Raw genomic sequence first — 23269 nt, 5'->3', positions numbered from 1 at the left:
GGCCCATAGTTAGCGACCAAGTTAGATGATTGCATAAACAGAAATATGTTGAAAAACGTTGTAGTGACTCATTATTTGAATGGTACACCGAGATACATAATAGCCCTGCTTATGTTAAATGATGATGGTCATTATCACTAACATTTTATTGTTACAAAATCAACCATAACCACCATAAGCCCGCCAACCCGCACTGAAGCCTGACCCTGCCAGTGGGTCATTAATAATAAGCTGATGCTGAGATAATTGTGGCCAAACAATGAAACAAACTAAATATATGTTATATGAAATCCAAAATATTTATTTTATTTTATAAGACTTCTTAAATATCGATTTATAATACTTACATTAAACTTAGCTATGTAGGTATAATACAGAGAGATCTAGTAGTGGCTAGTTACCACCCTACCGATAAAGACATACAACCAAGCGATTAGCGTTCCGGTAGGATGTCGTGTAGAAACCGAAAGCGGTGTGGATTTTCATCCTCCTCCTAACAAGTTAGTCCGCTTATATCTTCGATTATCATCACATACCATCAGGTGAGATTATAGTCAAGGGCTATATTGTAAAGAATAAAAAAAGATCGTCCAAATGACCCTATAGAACCTTATATAGGTGATATAGGGTTAAAGAAAGATGAATTTTCTCGTACAATGGACGCCTTAAGACTCGCTACTCCGTAATAAAAACTTTTTTTCATTTTAACAATTTGTCCCCGACTTTCAGACGTTCGTTACGAATTTAATAAAAAGTGGGCGGTCGGTTATATTTCTTTAGAATTACGTTTTCGTCAGCTCGCCGCTTTGTCGGCGGAATTTTTATTTGTCTAACACTAGGTGAAGACCCTGGCTTGCTCTGGGTCGAATTAATCGGGGATGTCAATCAATATAATCTTTTTAACACATTTAAATTTTTTTTTTGATTTTAGAACAAAATTACTAACCCGATTTTCATGAAAATGAAATGGGACCAATCTGGAAGTACACTCTTTCAAAAAAAAAGATTATTTAAAAATTGGTTAGTAATTGAGGAAGTTATGAGGTAAAAAACATTAAAAATAAACGTAACCTAAAATGAACCTTTTTTGAAGTCGGTAAAGGAATACGTTCGTCGGTCGGTTAAAAATCGTCAATATTGGCCATACCCCACAGTTTCACTCGCTGAGTTTTTGTTACCGTGGGAATACGACAAGAAATTATAGCCCATGTTACTTTATGATGCCTGCTGATGTCCTTATGTTTTCCAAAACCGAAGGCTGCCTGGAAGAAATCGCTACTTAGCGATAAGGCCGCTTTTTGTATGCTGTTTTTATTTCTCTTGTTTTTGTCATTGTGGTGTGCATAAAGCATATATTTTTAGCAGACTCAGAAGTGGTTTACAAATAATAAGAAAACTAACTAATGTCGAACAAAGGTTATGATTCACAACATTTGTCAGGACAACTTAATTAACAAATCATACTGTAAACAAAATAAGAGCCTAGAATGGCAAATAAAGAACCTTGAGTGGAGTCACGCACTTGTGAACGTTGTGTGTAGGGTTAAAAGATCCTTTGACAAACACTCTACTTTTCACGTTCGGAACAGTTATGCCACTGGTATTAGAGTACAATTTCTTGGTACTATTAGTTTAAGCAGCGGAAAAGCCTTTTTGTAAACCTCTTAAATACCTAAATGACGTTGTGTAAATATTCTAAAGATTTCATAGTTACAAGTCCTGAATTTTAATCAACGTTAATTAATTTTTGCTGCGAAACATTTGCCAACGAATTTAAATGTTAATTACTTTTTGAGTTAAATGAAAAAATACAAGACAGGAGAGGCAAAAAAATTCACAGGAATTTTATGAAAATACACCCTTTCGTTTAGTTTGGTTTACCTACTTCTTAAAATGTCCTTCATCGAAAAAAATCACTTCCATCAGTTTGGAAACCAAGATATCACATATAAACACAGTAAGCATTATAAGTATTAATTTATTTTCAAGTATTAAAAAATAATTGTATTTTTTTTATAAATCTATAAGTCCTACGAATAATATTACAGAGCTGAAGAGTTTGTTTGTTTGAACGCGCTAATCTCAGGAACTATTGGTTCGATTTGAAAAATTCTTTAAGTGCTCAATTATCGAGGATAGGCTATGTATTATCCCCGTATTCCTACGGGACCGGGAACCACGCGGGTGAAACTGTGAGGCGGTTGCCAAGCTATAGCACACAGTTTGTTCGAAAATTTATTTAATAAGATAGAAGTTCTACAATATAGAACAATAATAATGTAGAAAATGATAGATTTTTCCTTGTTATGTAGTAACTAACAAGATGTATAGAAATGACAGATCCGATCGACAAATTGATCTCGTGACCTGTCGATAGTGAATGTTGTTACCATACATTTTTAAATTTTCGAAGCGTTAGCGATTGTAGAAAGAGAATCGACGTGCCACATGCTTACAGTAGCCAGGATATTATCTCCGCAAAAGAGATAGACCGATCATGCATCGATGTTACAAAGCTTGTGTATGTTTTACATAATGTGAGATCGCAGGCAAGTGAAAAGTTTTCGTTGTAAAAGAAAAATAATTCTATCATAGTTAATTGGGTTAGTTATAATTCACTGTTCCTTTGGGCTTTCCTGTATAAGAAATTCGCTTTTGCAAGTTTCTTTTCGATATTTTCTCCAACAAAACACTTGAATAATGTATTAAGGCTGAAATTTTCAGGATATAACACCCGAGTAGAGTTTATGTGGTTATAAAAAAAATGCTTTCTTGACGAAAGATCATCGTTTTACGTTTCCTATAAAATATTGAATATTTACAGCCCGTATGTGGAAGTGTCACATCAAGTGGGGGGGTCGGGCGGTGGGTTCTTCTCCTTGCTGAGTGGACTCTCTTCAGGGCCACCGTCTCCGCTGTTGCCACTGTTCATTGCCACTGATGTGAGAGGTACCTGAGGAAAGAGTTACGGTTTTAAAGATCACTAGCCAAATTTTTACCATCATTTCATCATCATCATTATCAATCCATATTCGGCTCACTGCTGAGCTCGAGTCTCCTCTCAGAATGAGAGGGGTTAGGCCAATAGTCCACCACGCTGGCCCAATGCGGATTGGCAGACTTCACATACGCAGAGAATTATGAAAATTCTCTGGTATGTAGGTTTCCTCATGATGTTTTACCTTCACCGTTTTGAGACACGGGATATTTAATTTCTTAAAATGCACACCACAACTGAAAAAGTTGGAGGTGCATGCCCCCGACCGGATTCGAACCCACACTCTCGGGAATCGAAAGCAGAGGTCATATCCACTGGGCTATCACAGCTCTCCTACTAGAATTTTTAAAAAAAACTAGAAGTTATAAAAAATGCATGCGTCTCGCACGCTCAACAGAAGTGATACATGATAAACCTACTGCTGTATGCGTGAGAGAATGGGAAGCCCGATAGAGTGGCACCGTAAAGCGTTATGTTACGAAACAGTTTACCCTCACATAAGAAGTAATCACTTCAAAATTTAATACTTTAAAATTTTCTTCCCTTACTTTAGAAAAATTTTTAGTAACAGCCCGGTGTTGACTATTTGTCCCAGACATCAAAGGGGGTTTCCCTGTGTCTCAGAAAACATGTTAGGAAGTCGGATCGGTTATTAACATCTCCCTTAGCCCATCATTCCGCATAAATTACTTGCATAGAATTATGGTAAGTCTAAGCTCCAAATCCCATAAATAGGAAAATGGGTGTATCGTTCCTGTAGGGCTCATTTCTATATACAGTTAACAAGAAATTATTTTAATTAAATAATTTGCCCTATTATCGTGAAAATGGTCAAATATAGTCTATCGTCGGTCGCTGGCAGTCAGTTATTCCTAGTAAATAAGTCAAGTCCTGCTTTAATAAGGCGAAGTCAACCTCGATAGAGTCCACCGAGAAAATAGAATTAATCACAATTAATCACTCTTGCGCAACCTCTTCTTGTGCATCTTCACAGAACTATATTGAATAAGATGCATTATACCAAACCATCTATAAGTTTTTAAATTAATATTTAAATTAATTACACTCTCGATCAAGTCATCATTATTTGAGGGGGTCTCACTCGTGTATATTTGCAGACATTCGGTTATTCTTCCCCACTTTCACACCCCGAACTTTTAAACGCTCAACCTATTTTCATTAAATACATATATTGTCTAAAAACTTAAGCACGTTACTTTTCATACAAAAAAAAAACTAAATTGAAATCGCTTCATCCGTTCGGGAGTTATGGTGCCTCAGACAGACAGATACCTCAAACTTAAAACACCCCTCCTTTTGCGTTGGGAGTTAAAAATGCAGCAAATCAATGATAATAAAACAAGAGCTACATGTGATACCTTCAACGACGTAAAAGGTTTTTTTTATTCTTTACAAGTTAGCCCTTGATTACAATTTCACCTGATGGTAAGTGATGATGCAATCTAAGATGGAAGCGGGCTAACTTGTTAAGAGGAGGATGAAAATCCACACCCCTTTTGGTTTCTACACGACATCGTACCAAAACGCTAAATCGCTTGGCGGTACGTCTTTGTCGGTAGGGTGGTAACTAGCCACGGCCAAAGCCTCCCACCAGCTAGATCAATTAAGAAAACCTCAATTGGCCCAGCTGGGGATCGAACCCAGGACCTCCGTCTTGTAAATCTACCGCGTTCATCACTGCGCCACGGAGGTCGTCAAAGACACATAATAATGTCGTTGGATACCTACGATTTTCCGGGTAGGGCTCATTAAAATGGGCTGATAATGATATAATGATGGTTGGATGACGAAATATGAAGGCCTTAATTACGTATGCTTCCTTAATTTGCAGTAATTCACAATACTTGATGACCTCACTAACCTCAAAATCTTAATTCAGTCTATGACATAAAGGTACGTCATTAATGACATCATTCACATACGGGTAAAGCAAAAATAATTGCAACGTGGTACAAGTCTGCACGTAGTTCGCCGTCTATCTAAATAGGTCATAGAGTTATGAATAATCAACACTGTTGTTTTATTTAGTACTAGCCTCAGACCATTTATAGAAGGACCAATCGCACCTATATTCACAAATGAAAATTTCTGTCATTTTCTAAGGAAAACGAGCTTAGATTTGGTATATATCTTATACTAAACTAGAAGTTTGTGCCTGTTTTTACAACATTAAACTACACAAAAAGGTATTTTTACAGAGATCTTTAACCGACGAACACGATTACAACTATGAAACATTGATACTATAGAGACAGTTTTTATAATCGCGTTAGATCATTGATCATATACTTTGGAAGAAAATTAACGTCTAGCGAGGCAGGTCCTATACAATAATTGGTCTGAGGTACTAGCGGACGCCCGCTACTTCGTCCGCGTGGAAATCAATGTAAACTTACAAGCCCTATTTCACCAGTTTAGGACTTTATATCGTATTTATTTTATGATTTATTAACAAATTTTTAAAATCCTGTAAAAATGAAGGACTTTCCAAACAAACTATGAACTCCTATTTCACCCCCTTCTCATTTGATTTTGGCAATAAAAAGTATGCTATAACCTTTTCCGTATAATGATCTTAAACCGTGCCAAGTTTCACTTGACCTTATTCAGTAGTTTCAGCGTCATCATCATCATCATCATCATCATCATCATCATCATCATCATCATCATCATCATCATCATCATCATCATCATCATCATCATCATCATCATCATCATCATCGTCATCATCATCATTGGCAACCCATATTCGGCTTACTGTTGAGCACGAGTTTCCTATCAGAATAAGAGGGGTTAGGCTAATAGTCCACCACGCTAACCCAATGAGGATCGGTAGACTTCACATACGAAGAAATACGAATTTAGAAAATAATAATTTCATAAAATAATTTCATAAAATGCACATAACTGAAAAGTTGGAGGTGCATGCCCCGGACCGGTTTCGAACCTACAAAGGCAGAGATCATATCCACTGGCCTACCAAGGCTTCCCATGAGAATAGGGGGATAAAATATAGCCTATGACACTCACAAATAACGTAGCTTTCAAGTGGTAAAAGAAATTTTCAAAATTGGTTTAATAGATCCAGAGATTATCCCCCTACAACACCTACAATACCACAAACTTTACCTCTTTTTAATATTTCAATATTAGTATATGTTCTTGAGGATTTCGTAGACAAAGCCGCGTGCTGGAACGTGTATTGTATAAAATTCCACACACGCACTACGTAAATTGCTGCGTTTAATTATATTTGCACACCTAAGCTGTAATTTTCACAGAGCAATTAAGGAATATCTCTCCTTTTGGAAGTCACTACCTATAAATATTTGACCCTTAACACAGTTACAATAAAGGCTATATTTCTATACCACTGAGCCTGCGAGGTTCTATTGTGTAAGGTACATACGTGAGTTGAATTTGTTATGAATTGCCGCAGATAATCTGGACTGGGATATGACGGTCCCTTTGTCTTGAAGGTTCGTCACGGCTTATTGGGGATATTCATCCTCTACTTATTTCACAGGCCACGAGATATGGACCCCAAATGTGGACATCTCGCAGTACAGCTCGTGCGTGTTAACTTGACACCTGGCTCGAATGATGTTTGTACTGTGTTTTGTTGTGTTTGGTACTACTACTATATATCACATGAACCATACTACTGATAATACTGTAAACATAAGTTTATAGTATTATCAGCAGTGCCTGCAGCTCTCTTGGCGTAAAGTTCAGTTCTTCATAAATCCCGCGGGAACTATGGATTTTTCCGGGATAAAAGCCTGTTCTGACCCAAATTTTAATTTCCAAAAATAACAATATTAATCAAAATCGGTTAAGCCGTGAAAATGTAACAGACAGACAGACTAAATTTCGCATTTACAATATCAAGTATGGAAGTATGGATTCCGTTAGAATCTTTGAAGCAAAATGTCTTTCCAGCTAATGTTGTCATTAATAACATCGGATATCGTGAGGATCGTTCATATTTCAACGAAAATATCATCCATTTTGGAGCGAAGCGCTTCAATGGCCCTCGTATTGGTGTTCTCGATGTGCCCTGACAAGTAATCGAACGGCGATTAAGATTGGACAAACAACGTTTGGACCAATATTGGTTCGCAAATTGCTCGTGCAAATTAATATGGCTTCGTTAATTAGTCATCTACTCAATATGTATGACATATTGAGTAGATGCTATTGGCACTATGGCTCCGGAGTATAATGTTATATATTATAATGTATATATAACGAGTATAATGTTATATAGTATACGTTGGTGATACATTTATAAGTACGCGTATATGTTGCTTATCAAATCCTTCTGTATAATGTATCCAGAAAACACTATACAGAAGTATTTGATAAGCAAGCAAGTTTATACGTTTGTATAATATTTGGGGTACAGTTTTAGAAGTGAGGGCGATAATAATTAATATTATTTTATTATAATGTTTTGACCAAATACATTTATTTGATTTCAAAGATCAGCTTAGAGAAATGTAAAATATTCAAATAAAAAAAAAACTTCGGTTGGTTTAGAGTCTAGTTTTCTCAACTGCCAATTAGAAGATTCTAATTCCGGGTGGCACCCTGAAAATTGCTATGCAATTAAGTAGTATTTCAAATAACAAAAATTCCCATTTTTGGTTAATATAATCGCTCCTAAAGTACATCCAAGGATTCCCCTGTGAGAATCGGACTTTGATTCTCGTAGGGGAAGGCTTAAGAGACTCTTATCCCACTAAAAGCCTTGTGGACATTTCGGTCAATTTCACTAGACCTGGGTCAGGGGAGGTTACTAACCTCGAGGAATTCCTCCTTGCTCGGGTTAGTAAGATATATATTTCCTGGGTCAGTCTTGCTGTTACATACCATGGAAACTGCAGTACAAATATTCGCATCGGAAGGCCGCGGAGGTGACAAGGCGGCATCGTACCGCAGATCCAGTTGTACCATAAAGAATGCCGCAGCCAACGTTGTTATAGATACAGACAGTTGAGCCGCCGCCACTCCTACACAGGTTTTACTGCTGCAACTAAGAAGGGTAAAGACTCATTACACATCTAAAATAAAGCAGTTGTTCGTAACAGTTTAAACTGGTAACACAATTCAGCACAGCTCTTTGTGTTAGAATTTATTCTGGGAAATGCTGAAGCCATGCCTTTTTTTGTCGTTCAGCAGCATTGCTGTGACCCTTAGTAGACCAATGGGAATGACCCACACCCACAAACCAGTGCCTTAGAATGAAAGGTACGTAGCACATTGTAGGATGCTTAAGCGCACCCTGCAAGGTTTTGTTGTAAACCATGGTTTTTCTCTGGCTTGTTTCTTCTACTTCTAGTTTATGATACACACACAGCATAACGAGCCATAAAGGTCGCAGAACCGATGGCTAAAATAAGCTTACAAAAAAGCATGAAAATCTAGTCGCAAAATATGGTATAGGTAAAAAAGAGTAAATAGCGTCCATGCTTACCCAAGATTCAATAACGATCTGATGCAGAACGCAAGCATAGCAATGTGTGCTGCTATAGCTACTGTCCATAGCAGTGTCAATGGAACCGCAGCGCAGGGCGAAGGGCCAAGGACCCTCCACGGCGCTCCCCAGTTTCTGATGGTTCTTGAACGAGCTGAAACCCAGCCTCCGAAGCCGCGACTGTAGTACACTGAAGTAGCTGGTAAAAAAAATATAAAGAATTTTTTTTTAATGGCATACTTCTTTATTTTAAAAGCCCTGTAACTTAGTCTAAACACGCTTTTCCAACGCGGTTAGGTGTGATATTGTTTCGCTATGTAACAATCACTATCAGTTCTTAATGATAATGACGAGGATCGATGGTTCAACTCTCCTAGGTACTGGAGTCTGTCTAGACTTGTAACTTCATGCTCTATGCATGCCTCAGGCTTATGGATATATAATGTAAGACATGTCTCTTGCATGCCCTGTGCGGCGTTCCTGGACCATTTGCTAAGACTATCAAATCTATACTAATAAATATTTTAATTTTAACAATTTGCCCCCACTCACTATTCCCCACTCTTCACGGAAACAACTAGCGCCACCTAGCTTCTGCACAAACCGACCGAATGATTTCGTCAATAGTCGAGTGACGTCATCTCCTTCTCAGCCTTCTCTATTCTTACATATGAAAAGTAAAGTTTATGGTATTGTACCTCTCGATCTATCGATTTTAAATTTTCTTTTATCACTAGAGAGCCACCTTATTGGTGAGTGTCATAACATAAGCTATATTTCAACCCCGTTTCTTCGGAGCAATGCGGGTGAAACCACGTTGCATCGGCTAGCAATACAATAAAAAGGTAAAGTTCACGTTTCTACGGGCCAACATACCAGCTGGAGAGCTCGCCGACATTTTTGGGTAGATACTACAACAGCTTATTTATTTTTTTAATATTCAATTATAGTTATAAAAAATCAAATTACCTAGAAGACCATTATTTCTGTATAAAAATCAAGGAGTGTTTTTCTGTAGTCTCAGATTGGAGATATAGGAGTTGATTTAACCCCACTACTCTCCAGCCAGGATTCCAATTATGTGTCAATATTTGCCTCGTCTTACAGTTTGCCTAGAATACACAATTACAGTTTGCCTACAAAAAATGTCGACCAGCTCTCAGACCAACTTTGGTATGGCTTCACATTGATTACAGTACAGAATCTTACCCGCTGCAAGAACGGTGACTGCACCAGCTGGAACACCGAGTCCCAGCTCTAGCTTCTGTCTCTCCTCCAACCATCCGACAGCGCCGACAACCAATCCTCCAATACCGCAAACTATCTAGAGGAAAATATGTCTATCATTAACATCATCATTAACAGCTGATGGACGTTCACTGTTAGAGATATCTTGTATGGACTTCCAAACACACCAGTTTCGAATCGCCAGCATCTAGCGGCTCCCTGCAACCTAGGTCCACCTAGTGGGACTCGATCAACATTGCGCTTTCCAGTGCTGGGTCTCTTTGAATTATGTGGCCTGCTCATTGCCATTTATGTCAGTGACTTTTATTCTTCTACGTCTATTTTTTATTCAAGGATCCTTGACTAAACTTAACTGAACTTCTAATCGCAAACCACTAACCAGCATTACCAACTGCACCGGAGAGGTTCTCAAAGTTATACATTATGCTCAGTATTACGTATCATATTACGTGTCTTAAACGGTGAACGAAAAACATCGTGAATTTTTGTAATTCTCTACGTGTGTGAAGTCTGCCAAGCGTTGGACTATTAGCCTAACCGCTCTCATTCTGGGAGGAGACTCGTGCTCAACAGTGAGCCGAATATAGGTTGTTAATGATGATGGTGATTACGCCTTGGACACGTACCCAGCCTTAATGCCGAGCAGTAGCACTATTTTGTAAAGATATTTCTTATAAATTGATAGAGTTAGTTTTGAATTCGTCTCTTTCTCTCGAATTGTTTTAGACAGGGAGAGATAGAGACGATATTGATACTCACTCGAATAACATCCATATAATTATAGTACCTTCATATCAAGCCTTGTCTTAAGTGGGCTGAAATCAAATTATATCTACGAGTGAATTTTCAAGGATCGAAGCACGTAGGTCTAAGATATATATTTGCCCTATTTTCCACACGTTTATCCTCTTGAGGCTAAACCACTTTTCCGTCGAAGGGCGCGTTTATTTGTCTGCGTATGTTATCTAAAGCCTTTGTAAGTCACAGATGTCGGTCCCGACTATTATCCCTAACACTGTGGCAAAAGTCCTTAGATTTACTCAAATATTAATCTTCAGAATTGTTGAAGCTTTCAGACGGAAGCCGTGTAAATTATCAGTTAGTAAATAATTAATAGTGGCTCTTGGTAACGAGACGGGAACTAATAGGCTTTCTCGGCCTTTAAATGATGCTAAAATACTTCGTGTATAAACTAAAATTACGGATTAATTAAGTATTTATTTCGCCTTATATTGCAAGATAATATTTCAATTTAATATTTACACTTATAATGAAATATCTACTACTTATCTAATTATTGACTCTTACAACGAAGTATTTATATTTTGGCGAAACAGTTATAATTAAGAATGGCCCAAAATTTAATTAATACTGATAGATGTGAAGAGGAGATGCAACGATAAATTAAACTAATACAAGAAAATAGATATTTTATTTTCCTAAATAAGTGCGACACCTACTATCCTAAACTATTAAACAAAGCAAAATCAACAAATACAGACAAAATCCTCCTCCTCCAATAAAAAAAATAGTTAAGTGCTTATTAAATATAAGTAAAATAAAATAAATAAGGGATAGTTGAAAAGATACCCGTAAGCAAATCGTCATACCTACGGTTTTCATAAGTACTTGTAATTACTGAGGCAACTTGGATGATTACTATCGCTCCTATAGGTATAGTACCTATAAGGCGTTCGCTATTACGTAACAAATTTATATTTAGAATCCCTCATTAATTCATCCATCCAACCATTATCCTGCCTCTCCTTCCACGTAGTTGGGCATAAATTAGTTATAATATTTTACCCAAACGCTTTTTCTACATATGGTCTTTTGCCGCGACTTTTATCTCGCCTGAAATTTCGTTTTTCTCGTGTTCACAGTCGTGGCATGGCCGTGGCTATGACATCACATGTCAATCATGTACTCGAAAATTGATTTATCTGGGCGACTGAGCTCGCATTTTTTGACCGTGAATTTTGTTTAGAAAATACCACAGAACAGAAGACGCTAAAGCTAACGCTTTTAGTGTCGCCGCACATGAGCCACACGCGACAGCCACAAACGCCGCTACAAGAAGCAAGAAGGAGCCACAAAAAAGACTGAAGCGCGCGACAGCCACTTGTGGTCGGTGGTCGACACTTATGGTCTGTGTCTGCTACTTTTTTACCCATACATGCAGTATCATACTCGCGCGAGTGGTGTGTGGCGGCGTTTAGAGGCCTGTGCGGGCCACAAGAAGCGATCAGCGACGATTGTAGCTTGTGAAGGCCACCGACGACCGAGGCCGTGTGCGGCGAGTGCATATAAAATGTATGAAAACTATAGGAAATATGCTGGTAGCAGCGTTTTGCAGCCGGTGGCCCGTGTGCGGGAGCTCTTAGTGATATTTAATGATAGTGTAAATATCTTCACGATATGTTCAATGCTTTTTTTTAATTCCTTGTAAAAATAAAAAAAAACAAACAAACAGAGCTCGCGCTTGACTCTGATCTCACCTGATGGTAACTGTAAATGTGGCCTTAGGTGGAACGCGCTAGACTAGAAATGCCTATTTTAATGAAATGTTTCTTATAGGTATTTCACTTTCGAGGAAGCATTCGAGGTATATTGTTTATGTATTTTTGAAAATAATATTTATTTTTTTATTTTTGTAGCCGAAAAAAGTAAGTGGCTACCGTATACTTATGGTAGGAGAATGAGCTGACAAACTTTCAGCTTTTATAAAATGAGGAATGTCTGGGGTGCACGGGCTCTAAGGCAACTACCAAAGATTTAGAGTTCAGTGAGCAAAATTTGAATTAAAAAAAGATATTTGTAAAGAATTCTTCTCAGTAATTCCATTGAATATGAATTCCATATGAATGTAGAGATTTTCTACATAAATTTGGCAAAATAATAAGAATTGAGACAAGAAAGAATCAACGACCTGTCGTCTAGCAGGGAATAACCATTGCGATCCCGTAATAAAATGCGAAGTTATTCATATCACATTGGGAGCCCACGTATCACATAGACTTTCTACAAATCCAATATTATTACATGTCGAAAAGTCGTCATTTAACTTCATACATTATTCTTTGCTCTATAAATTTGACAAAAGAAGTAGATTGCACATCTGATTTTGTTTTTTTATTATCCGACTGCGTGAGAAGGAGGCTGATGTTTTTCGAGCGTATGTATGTGTGTGTATTTCTTTGGCGCGCTCTACAGCCCAAACGGCTGGACGGATTTTGACAGATGAAGTGTCATAGAGTTTGTCAAAATAGTGGGAACATTTTACTCTATTTGAAAGATATCATATTCCAACCATAACTTTTAGCGGAATCTATGCGGCATAACACGCGCACTGCACATCGACTGCTGGACTGCTGGTTGGTGTTTATCACTGCATGTAACTGGTCATAATGATTGATACCTGTAGGACTCTAACTCTCAGCGATGTAGCAAACGGATAGACGCGCAGTCCCAAAGGCAGCTGCGCGTCTTGCTCGTCGCCCTTTCACATACCGACTGCTTGTGGGACCACATCACCTTGGTGTTTATCACTGCATATAACTGGTAATAATGATTGATACCTGTGGGACTCTAACTCTCAGCGCAGTAGCAAACGGATAGACGCGCAGTCCCAAAGGCAGTTGCGCGTCTTGCTCGTTGCCCTTTGACATACCGACTGCTTTCGGGACCACGTCGTCTTGGTGTTTATCACTGCATGTTACTGGTCATAATGATTGATACCTGCAGGACTCTAACTCTCAGCGCTGTAGCAAACGGATAGACGCGCAGTCCCAAAGGCAGCTGTGCGTCTTGCTCGTCGCCCTTTGACATACCGACTGCTTGCGGGACTACATCACATTGGTGTTTATCACTGCATGTACCTAGTCATAATGATTGATACCTGCAGGACTCTAACTCTCAGCGCTGTAGCAAACGGATAGACGCGCAGTCCCAAAGGCAGCTGCGCGTCTTGCTCGTCGCCCTTCGACGCGCCGCTGACTGCGCTGCACACCGACTGCTTGCGGGACCACATCGCCTTGGTGTTGATCACTGCATAGAAAGCTCATGTAAATAAATAAATCAGTAAAACCTACACTTATATTAAAAAAAGAATTTTTGCGTGTTTAGTGCAAGAATAGGCTTTGAAAAGAATGGACTAACTTTAACCATTCTTTTACCATTAGAAAGCAACATTGTTAACGAGTAACAAAGAGCAGTCGTTACCTAGTAACAAGCAAATAAATCTTTACGGTATTTCTCGTCACGTGGCGACTAGCAAATAAATCTCCACTGTATTTCTTGTCACCTGGTGAGTAGCAAATAAACTCTCACAGTATTCTTCGGCATTAGGTAGCAAACGTCCCAGACGTTATGTGTCGCGAAGACGCAAGCATCAGTTGCTGGTGGTACCGAGTGGACGTACTATTTTAGCCAAAAAAGCTCCGTTGACGTGCGCACTTCGTAGCTGAGAACATCCACATCTTCTCTTCTACTCTGAGTGAACTCACAAGGATTGCTAAGTGGTGTATTTGTTATACTAAGTAGGTAGTATTAATTGTAATGTATATATTTAGGTAAATAGAATTAAGTTTTAGATTTATAATATAGTACTAAGCTAGCGAATTAGGTGATACCTGTAAGGCTAGTTTTAAGTTATGATGATAATAAATAAATAAATAAAAATAAATAAATGAAACACCAAGGTTTTATTCGTCCCTTGACAATTAGCAAATAAAAGCCTACGGTATTTCTGGTCACCTGGCAAGTAGCTAAAATACCACGGTATTATTCATCCCCTGACAACTAGCAAATGAAACACCACTGTATTTCTTGTCGCCTAGTGAGTAGCAAATGAAATTTCACAGTATACCTCGTCATCTGGTAACTGGCAAACAAGCGCTCACAGCATTCTTCGGCACTTGGTTATTAGCAAATGAAACACCAAAGTATTTCTCGCCACCTGATAACTAACAAATAGAAACCCACGGTATTTCTGGTCACCTGGCAAGTATTAGCAAATAAAACACCACGGTATTTCTCATCACCTGGTAATTAGTAAATAAAACCCACGGTATTTCTCATCACCTGCTAACTAACAAACAAAACCCCACGATATTTCTCATCACCTGCTAACTAGCAAATAAAACCCCACGGTATTTCTCAGCACGGGCAGTGGGATAGCTTTCGCGTTTACAATTACCAGGAATAACTTACAAATACTTCAACACTAGTTATTATTACCGCGTAGGAGTTGCAGCAAACATCAACATTGGCTGAGTGAAGTTGAGTCACCCAAAACCATGTTTATTAAATCGATAGCCGTTGATGTTATCTTTGAATATAGATAGAGCATTAAGTCCATCTAACAGATTGCAGATAACGGCTTTATTGAAATCCTTAATACTTACCTAACGTTATTTTAGCTTAGTGGGCGGACTCTGAGATTGAAATTCGGTAATACCGTAAAATAGTTTGATGATGACTTATGCCGGAGCCACGTAATGCTCCTCGCTCTGCTGACAGTGCTGCCGCGACGTTGATACAATGCTGCCTTGTCTGCCAACACACAGCTCTATCCCAGGCAACTCAAACACAAGCTACACAGCGTCTTCGCCGGCGAAGACGGGGTCCCCGATATCTGACGTCACCCAGACGTGGGCTTTTTAACTCACGATCTCGGGGAGCCCGGACTGATACATTCAGACCAAAACACCCTTCCCGAACGGCCCTCTAAGCCGCGGTCCGAGTCTCAAAGGAGACGCTCTCAGAAAGTCGTTTCGCCCATCTACTTTGCTTCTGCTTTCGGGAACCATCAAGCGATGCTTTTGCGCTCGCCTAAACCCCCCGGTGACGCCGCTGAGGTTCCATAAGGAGCCTACGGCACTTACACAATCAGACAAAAAAGCTCTACATAATCGCTTTACACTAGCCCATGGATACGCGCCCTAAACCGACAAAATAGAGAGCGGTGGGCAGGATAAGCGGCATGGTATATGGTAGGACGAGTAACATGGCCACACAACATCTCTGCCTTCTTCCCACGCGTGTGTGGCTAGCCTGTTAGGTAATAAAGGTTGCAACATCACATCCGTTCCTAGGGAGCACTATTTGGGCACATGAAACTTGTGTGTAAGCCCGTGACCACAGTAGTTAGCAAAGTTTAAATTACGTTGTTGGATATAGACGTTTAATTAACATTGTATTAGCAAGATTAAACGCCTGCCGCCCTTGTATTATTTATTATCCATGTAATAATGTTAGCTATTAATTTATATTATGACACTGTCCAAATATTATTATGACTGTAGTTTAATTAAAGGTTGTGCGAAATTTTTTATTATTAGCGAACGCTGAAATTGTGGGAAAAAGTGAAAATCTATGTACACTTTCAACCCCTATTTCGCCCCCTTTTATATATATTTTCACATGTTTTATATGTAATAAATAGTATATTATTCATTTTACAATCACTTCAACCCATTTTTAGAAATTTAAGGGCAAAATGAAGGACTTTCCGTACAAACTTTCATTTAACTTCCCTTCTGATTTTATTTTCGCGACAAAAAGTATCCTAACCTAACCTAACCTGTATATGTATTACTTGGCACTCAAATGGTGCCAAGTTTTATTTTAATTGATTCAATAGTTTCAGCGTGATGCCTATAAATGCCGTAAGCATATAAATGCCCTCCAACAAACATTTTCAAATTATCTTCAGTTTGTGTAATAAGAGAGATTACCAAATCCCAATTATTGTCAGCTGTCGGGCCTGGATTTTAATCGGACGTTCGAGTGGCAGAACATTTTATATCTGTCCAACAGAAAATCGAATGACTTGAATTTTCTGCTACGAGTAGTTGTCAATGGTTGAAGGAAATCCACTTTCCTTCAACCTATGTATATACAACCTATGTATATGAGGTACCATCTTCAACATCACGAAATATCGAAAACGGCTTGACGTTATTATATTTTTTTTTATAGTTAGCTCTTGACTACAATCTCACCTGATGCAATCTAAGATGGAAGCGGACAATCTTGTTAGGAGGAGGGAGAGAATCCACAATCCTTTCGGTTTCTACACGACATCGTACCGGAACGCTAAATAGCTTCTAAATAGCTTGGCGGTAGTAACTAGCCACGGCCGAAGCCTATAGTTAATAGACGTCCGCTAAGAACACATTTTGCGAGAGCGCTGGATTAAGGAGGTCAGATGCGGACAAAGTCGCGGGCGTCCATTAATCAGTAATATCAGGAAATGTATCGTTTGTAACCTTAATGTTCAAGCAACTATTTTTTTCATTTAACTGGTAAAACTTATCGACGTGTAAACATATGTTTGTAATTGATATGATCATATAATTTTTATCACGAAAATACACTTCTGTAATGCTCAAAACATAGTAATTCTGCTTGGTTAAAGCATATCAGTAGTACTTTCCCAGCTAAGATCTATCACAAAGAGCTCTACAACATAATTTTACGCCTCGATTGTATCATGGACCAGACTAATAACAAAATGGTATCCGAGAGACGGCAAAAGAAACAGAGGTAGACAGACTAAATGATGGGACGACGAGATCAGGCATATAGCGGGTCCGACATGGACTCGTACGACCGTTTACCGATGTTTAACATGGGCAAAATATAAAGGAGAGTGCCCACCGGCCCATACGTGGGCCTAGGGAAGCCAGGTATACCTCTGTATAAAAGTATATGGAGATGATAATATGATGTATAAATAAAGATCTGGTTAAATAAATGGCTTTTTAATAAGTATGTTTCTTGAAAAAAAAAATATTTTGTATAACTCTTCTAGGGCAAAATGTTCGTCGGTGTACCAAAGCGGCGAAGTATTTTTTTCTTTTACCAACAAGCCTAACAAACAAGAAAACGAACAAACAAACCAATCTTAAGTCTTCAAAAACTATCGTAATACTCAGGCTGTATAGTCAACAACCTTAATTTGTCCCCGTTGTAGACAAATTAAAGATGAATTGAAAATGTCGGAAAACGTTGTAGCAAACTTTTTTTGATAAAGCTATGATTTCATTATTAAAGTAGAATTATTAAGATTTTTTTAAATATATTTAAAAAAATCTTAATAATTCTACTTTAATAATTAATTAACCGTGGGGTTTTGCAGGGTAGTAAGGGTAGGACCAAAGCAGCAATATAAAGACTTTTACATTTTAACATTTAATAAATAACGTATCAAGTGACGGTCCTATTCCCACAGATCAGCTCAACTGAGGATAATATAAAAAGCTAAATTTGTTTCCTTAAGTCCTCGTACTTTAGGACATTGACCTAAATCAGTAATCTTGTAAAGAAAGTTTAAAAGAGCCATTCTGAGGATCTCGTGGGTCGGATTTCATCCCCCTACCCCGTACCCGTCTGATCTAGTACTTACATGTACTATTCGGGTTTCATTGAGATTTTCCCACTTTGTGATAATGATTAATTTCAAGCCTTTCAAGTTTAATGAACAACTTCGTATACATTTTGTAGAATATAAATTTTTATAAATACTATTTTAAGAAAAACGTTTAGAAACGGATACAGATGTAGATAAGAATATAACAAGTTTGAATTACTTCTGTTCTGGTGTGGTTACACACTTTTAAATAGGCTTAAAATTGTTTTCAAAAACAAATCTGATAAATAAAAATGTTAATTTATGTTTAAATTCATATGGAACGTATACATTTTCAAACTAAAAACGAATATCTAAAATCGATCGACCGGATATATCCGTAAAAACAAATCAGTCAAGCATTTTAAAAATAAAAAATATTATAATGAAAATTTAAATGAAATAACATATAAATCAGTTTAATGTTAAATAATGTAATACAATAGATACACAGGGATTATAAAGGGAGTACCTAATTGCCTTTAATTGAATTTAAACAAAATTTCCTTTTTTTAATGTAAACCCTAATAATTAAAAGGTAAACGTTTTTCACTGACCTGGTGAGTCTGAAAATCTAGCACACATCAAGTAGTAAATTAAAGCATGCTTTAATTGTAACTCTGTAATACACTAATTAACTCTGTAGTACACTCTGTAATAGTTGAACCGATTTTATATGTTATGCAACTATTTTTATACACTAGCTGATCCGGTCAAGCTTCGCTTTGACTTATGTGTGCTTTTTACCTACCCTACCCCTACCCTAACCCTACCCTACTCCCACCCTACACCTACCCTACCCTATTGATACACAACCTTATTACCTTACTCTTACCCTCCTACCTCTTTTTGACGACCTCTGTGGTGCAGTGGTATGCGCGATGGATTTACAAGACGGAGGTCCTGGGTTCGATCCCCAGCTAACCGGTTGAGGTTTTCCTAATTGGAACAGGTTTGGCTGGTGGTTGCCTTTGGCCGTGGCTAGTTACGTACACCCTACCGACAAAGACGTATTGCCAAGCAATTTAGCGTTCCGGTACGATGTCGTGTAGAAACCGAAAGGGGTGTGTTCATTCTACTCCTAACAAATTAGCCCGATTCCATCTTAGATTGCATCATCACTTACCATCAGGTGAGATTGTAGTCAAGGGCTACAATAAAAATAAAACTTGTAAGGAATAAAAAGACAAAACAAATTATATATTATACCAACCAACACACAAACACTTTATTAAACCAACACGTGTATGTTTTAATAATATCATACTAATATAATATGTTTGAGCTTTTACAGCGTACGTACTAGATGGCGCTGGCTGTCACTTTAAAATGCGCTAGCGTCATGCGATATTAAAATACATATTAGAGCTGTGAATCTTTATTTAGATGACGTAATTTTTATTAGGACAGCGCTATCATATTTTTGAAAGTATTTACCTGCGGGAACGCGGGCTAATGCTTAGAATAATTATAACTGGCGACTTCGTCCGTGAGAAAATCGGTGTAAACGTAAAGTAATTTACGTTTACACCGATAGTCATTTCACAGTTCCATATTTTTAACCCGATTACACTTAACATCGCATGATCGCATAAGGAAGTATAATACCACTATGATTATTTCTACTACCAAGCTGCTCTGCTGTGTTATGGTTTGAAATATATGGTTGCGGGTGTAATTACCTACAGGCAGATGAGGCTTGACGTTGGGGTCCCAATGTGCTGGAATGACGACCCCCCGGCGACCAGGTGGACCGAAGACATCAAGCGGATTGCAGGGAGCCGCTGGATGCTGGCGGCTCGAGACGTTTGTGCTTTTAGGTCTATGTAAGAGGCTTATGTCCAGCAATGGACGTCCATCGGCTGATAATGATGAGGCTTACGTGTAAAGATTCTACCACCGGTTCGGAAGGCAGGTTCTGCTGAGAAGATACCGGCAAGAAACTCAACAGTTGCTCTTTTGAAAAAGTCATACAGTATTACAATTTATATTTGATAACAATTAAATTACAGTTTCTTATAGTTTTATTTCCTGTGTGAAGGTGGAAGCTGATCCAATGGCCTCCAAGCACCTTTGTCGTTAAAGAACTCATCAATAGTGTAGTAACCTCGACTAAGTAAATGTTTTTTAACACATTGCTTAAAGTTGTGCATTGGCAAGTCCATCACAGTCTTGGGGATCTTGTTATAGAAGAGTACACCCAAACCCACAAAAGATTTTTTAACTCTTTGGAGACGATATGCAGAAATAACTAACTTATGCCCGTGTCTAGTAAGACGTGGGTCTTACTAGACACGGGCATAAGTTATCTCCTTTTCGTTTGTACAAATTAATATTTTGTCTTACATAAACTATATTGTTATATATATACTGACAGGCTACTGCAAATTTTATGACGTGAGCGCCAAAACCATTTTTACCTAATTGCAAGTAAATTAAACAACATAACGAAAAACAAAATGGCCATGTTCAAGATATATACCTAATTTTCTATACAAAACAAAAATTTAAGAAAATAAGTTTGCTTTTCCTGAGATTGAAAGCAAAATGTGAGCAAAACATGTATTTTTCAAAAAAATAAACTATCGAGAAAAGTTTTACAAATTATGTATTTTGTATAGTCATAACGAAGCTAACACCTTGAAATATCATTTACCCAAATATCAGGCTCCTAACTTTTCCAGAATCTGAGATCCAGAACCATTTGTAACCACCAAATTACATATTGCACACTCTTAACAAGTTATTCATCTTAGATGGCATCGTCAGGTGAGATTGTAGTCAAGGGCTTGTAAAGAAAAAAAAAAATTCTGTTCGGCCGCAATTAAACTAGGTAACCTATGTGCAATGTGTCAAATAACAGATGAGGGTATATATTTCTTATGCCGGATCTCGTACTAAAACATAAAGAAGCATCACACTAATATTATAAAGGCGAAAGTATGATTGTTTCTCTTTTACGCTGCGGCTACTGAAGCAATTTGGCCGAAATTTGGAATGGCAATAGATTTTACTCTGGATTAACACATAGGCTACTTATTATCCCGGAAAAATCCATGGTTCCCTCGGGATTTGTGAAAAAATTAATTCCACGCGGACGAAGTCACGGGCGTCCGCTAGTAAAGTACTACATTCAGCACTATGCCGTCAGTTGTAATCTGTCCGACTGAGTGCAGGTGAAATAGATTATTATACCATCAACACACAAACAATAATTCATAGCGATATAATCTGTTTGAGCTTTTACAGTGATATTAACTAGATGGCGCTAGTTGTCGCTTAACATTCGCTAGCTTTGTGCAATATTAAAATACATATCAGAGCTGTGAATCATCCTTCGTTTCGAAGAAAGTCTTCAAGCTTACCAACACCAATTTTTGAAAGTATCTACCTGCGGTAACGCGGGCTGGTACTTATATTCGTAAGTTCGTGTCCCCGAAGTTCGAAGTAAGTAAGTTCGAAGCCTTACGACTTTGGCATTAGCGACTTTGGCAGCTCAGCGAGAAAATCGGTGAAGACGCAAAAAGAGACGTGTAATAAGTTTGACGTCGATGTCTGTGTGTGTATGTCTGTGGCATCGTAGCTCTCAAACGGATGGACCAATTTCGATGCAGTTTTTTTTAATTCGAATGTTTCCTTGCGGTGGTTCCTAGGCTATGTTTGGTTAATATCGGTCTAGCAGTGTAAGAGTATCAGCTCTTTTTCAAAATGATGTAAGGCATTTTTAAACCCCGACGCAACAATTTTTTTTTTGCTTCAGTATGGAGCGTTTTTTATTTAGCGACCGTTGCAGCGCCGCAAATATGACCAGCCCCAGTGCGTGCGTGCGTGCCCAGTGCGTTTCTTAATTTTAATTATAAGTATAATTTTGTCAAATCTAAAGTTAGGTTAGGTTATGTTAGAACATAAAAAATTCGATTGACGTTTTAAGATTGCAATTTAATGGTTTCACTTCGATAGATTGTAATATAGCGAAAAATAACACGTTATATTGTAATCAGTATATTCAGTCCACAATATATCGGCAGGTTACAATATCGCGAGTAAGATTATAAACTGAAATGACCAAACTTACCGAGTAAATCGCCGAAAAATGAAAACATTATCCGACTTTGTGGCGCACTGTTTTTGTACGGTACTATGCATTTTCTTATTATTTTTCATGGATATATCGATGGTAAAATGCCAATTAAAAATATATGACTAAAATGTAAAGTATATTTTGGTGAAATAAAAATGTCACGTTGGATAGCTGGTAAAAGGTCTCCAGGTGGTTCAAATGACCCATCAATTTTTGCCACGTACCTGTGGTCTATATGAAGTGGTGTTGGGTTAAGTGTCACAAAAATGTCATCCTCTTCATTCCATCCTATCACACGTCAATTCAAAAAGTTCAAAATTATTTCAAACTCACCGGGCATTGAAACCTTCATCCAGTTACTCGTATCACATCACAAAACGATCACTACTACAGTAACCTTATTAAAATTAATTTATTAATAACGAAGTTATTCTGTACATCGTAAACTTTGTCACGGCCAAGGATGCACACATCCGTGCTCTGTCGGCGCCGAAAAGCTACTGATCCCAAACTGGATAAAACTGGAAGGGTGGAAAATTGTTTTCACATTTCAATCGTATCGTGCGTTATACTGTTGTCAGTGGTTTGCGATACAGGAATATTAAAGAACTTTTTTCTGTGTTAGGATATTTTATTCGCAACTTTTTCTATTTATTCTGACTGCGCTCGCTCAAATCCTTTGGTTATATAGGACAGCAATCCTTATCTTATTCATACTAATATTATAAATGTAGGTAAATTTAGTCTGTTTTTAACCGACTTCCAAAAAGGAGGAGGTTCTACGTTAGGCTGTATGTATGTTTTATTTTTTTTTTATTTTTGCCTGTCCGTTGTCCGAATTGGATTAATTTTGGTATAAAGTTAAATTGGACTCTGGAGCATAACGTTTTAATCCGGAAAATCCATGGTCCCCGCGGGTACAAAAATAATGCAATTAAAAAAATAAAACTATAAATATCCAACTTGTGCTTTATCCATAACTAGCGGTTTCACCCTCGTGGTTCTCATTCCCGTAGGAGTACAGGGATA

The 23269-nt window shown here is 37.9% G+C and overlaps 1 protein-coding gene across 1 annotated transcript; it reads right to left on the bottom strand.

The window, feature by feature from the left end:
- Positions 1–284: 284 nt before the first annotated feature.
- Positions 285–22723, bottom strand: LOC112047993 (uncharacterized). Its single transcript, XM_052883943.1, has 6 exons — positions 22574–22723; positions 13645–13793; positions 9708–9822; positions 8499–8697; positions 7895–8057; positions 285–2953 (listed from the first exon to the last, which is right to left on the bottom strand). The coding sequence occupies exons 1-6, from the start codon at positions 22590–22592 to the stop codon at positions 2846–2848; spliced, it is 753 nt and encodes a 250-aa protein (XP_052739903.1). The 5' UTR covers positions 22593–22723; the 3' UTR covers positions 285–2845.
- Between the last annotated feature and the right edge of the window lie 546 nt (positions 22724–23269).

This window comes from Bicyclus anynana, chromosome 10 (genome assembly GCF_947172395.1).
Source record: "Bicyclus anynana chromosome 10, ilBicAnyn1.1, whole genome shotgun sequence".
Classification (NCBI taxonomy): Eukaryota; Metazoa; Arthropoda; class Insecta; order Lepidoptera; family Nymphalidae; genus Bicyclus; species Bicyclus anynana.
This window is presented reverse-complemented; position numbering and strand designations above follow the sequence as displayed.

Coding starts and splice junctions, on each gene's coding strand:
- LOC112047993 (XM_052883943.1), bottom strand. Junction 8,058..8,498: donor AGATCGTTATTGAATCTTGG/GTAAGCATGGAC, acceptor TACCCTTCTTAG/TTGCAGCAGTAAAACCTGTG. Junction 2,954..7,894: donor TTTGTACTGCAGTTTCCATG/GTATGTAACAGC, acceptor CTCTTTCCTCAG/GTACCTCTCACATCAGTGGC.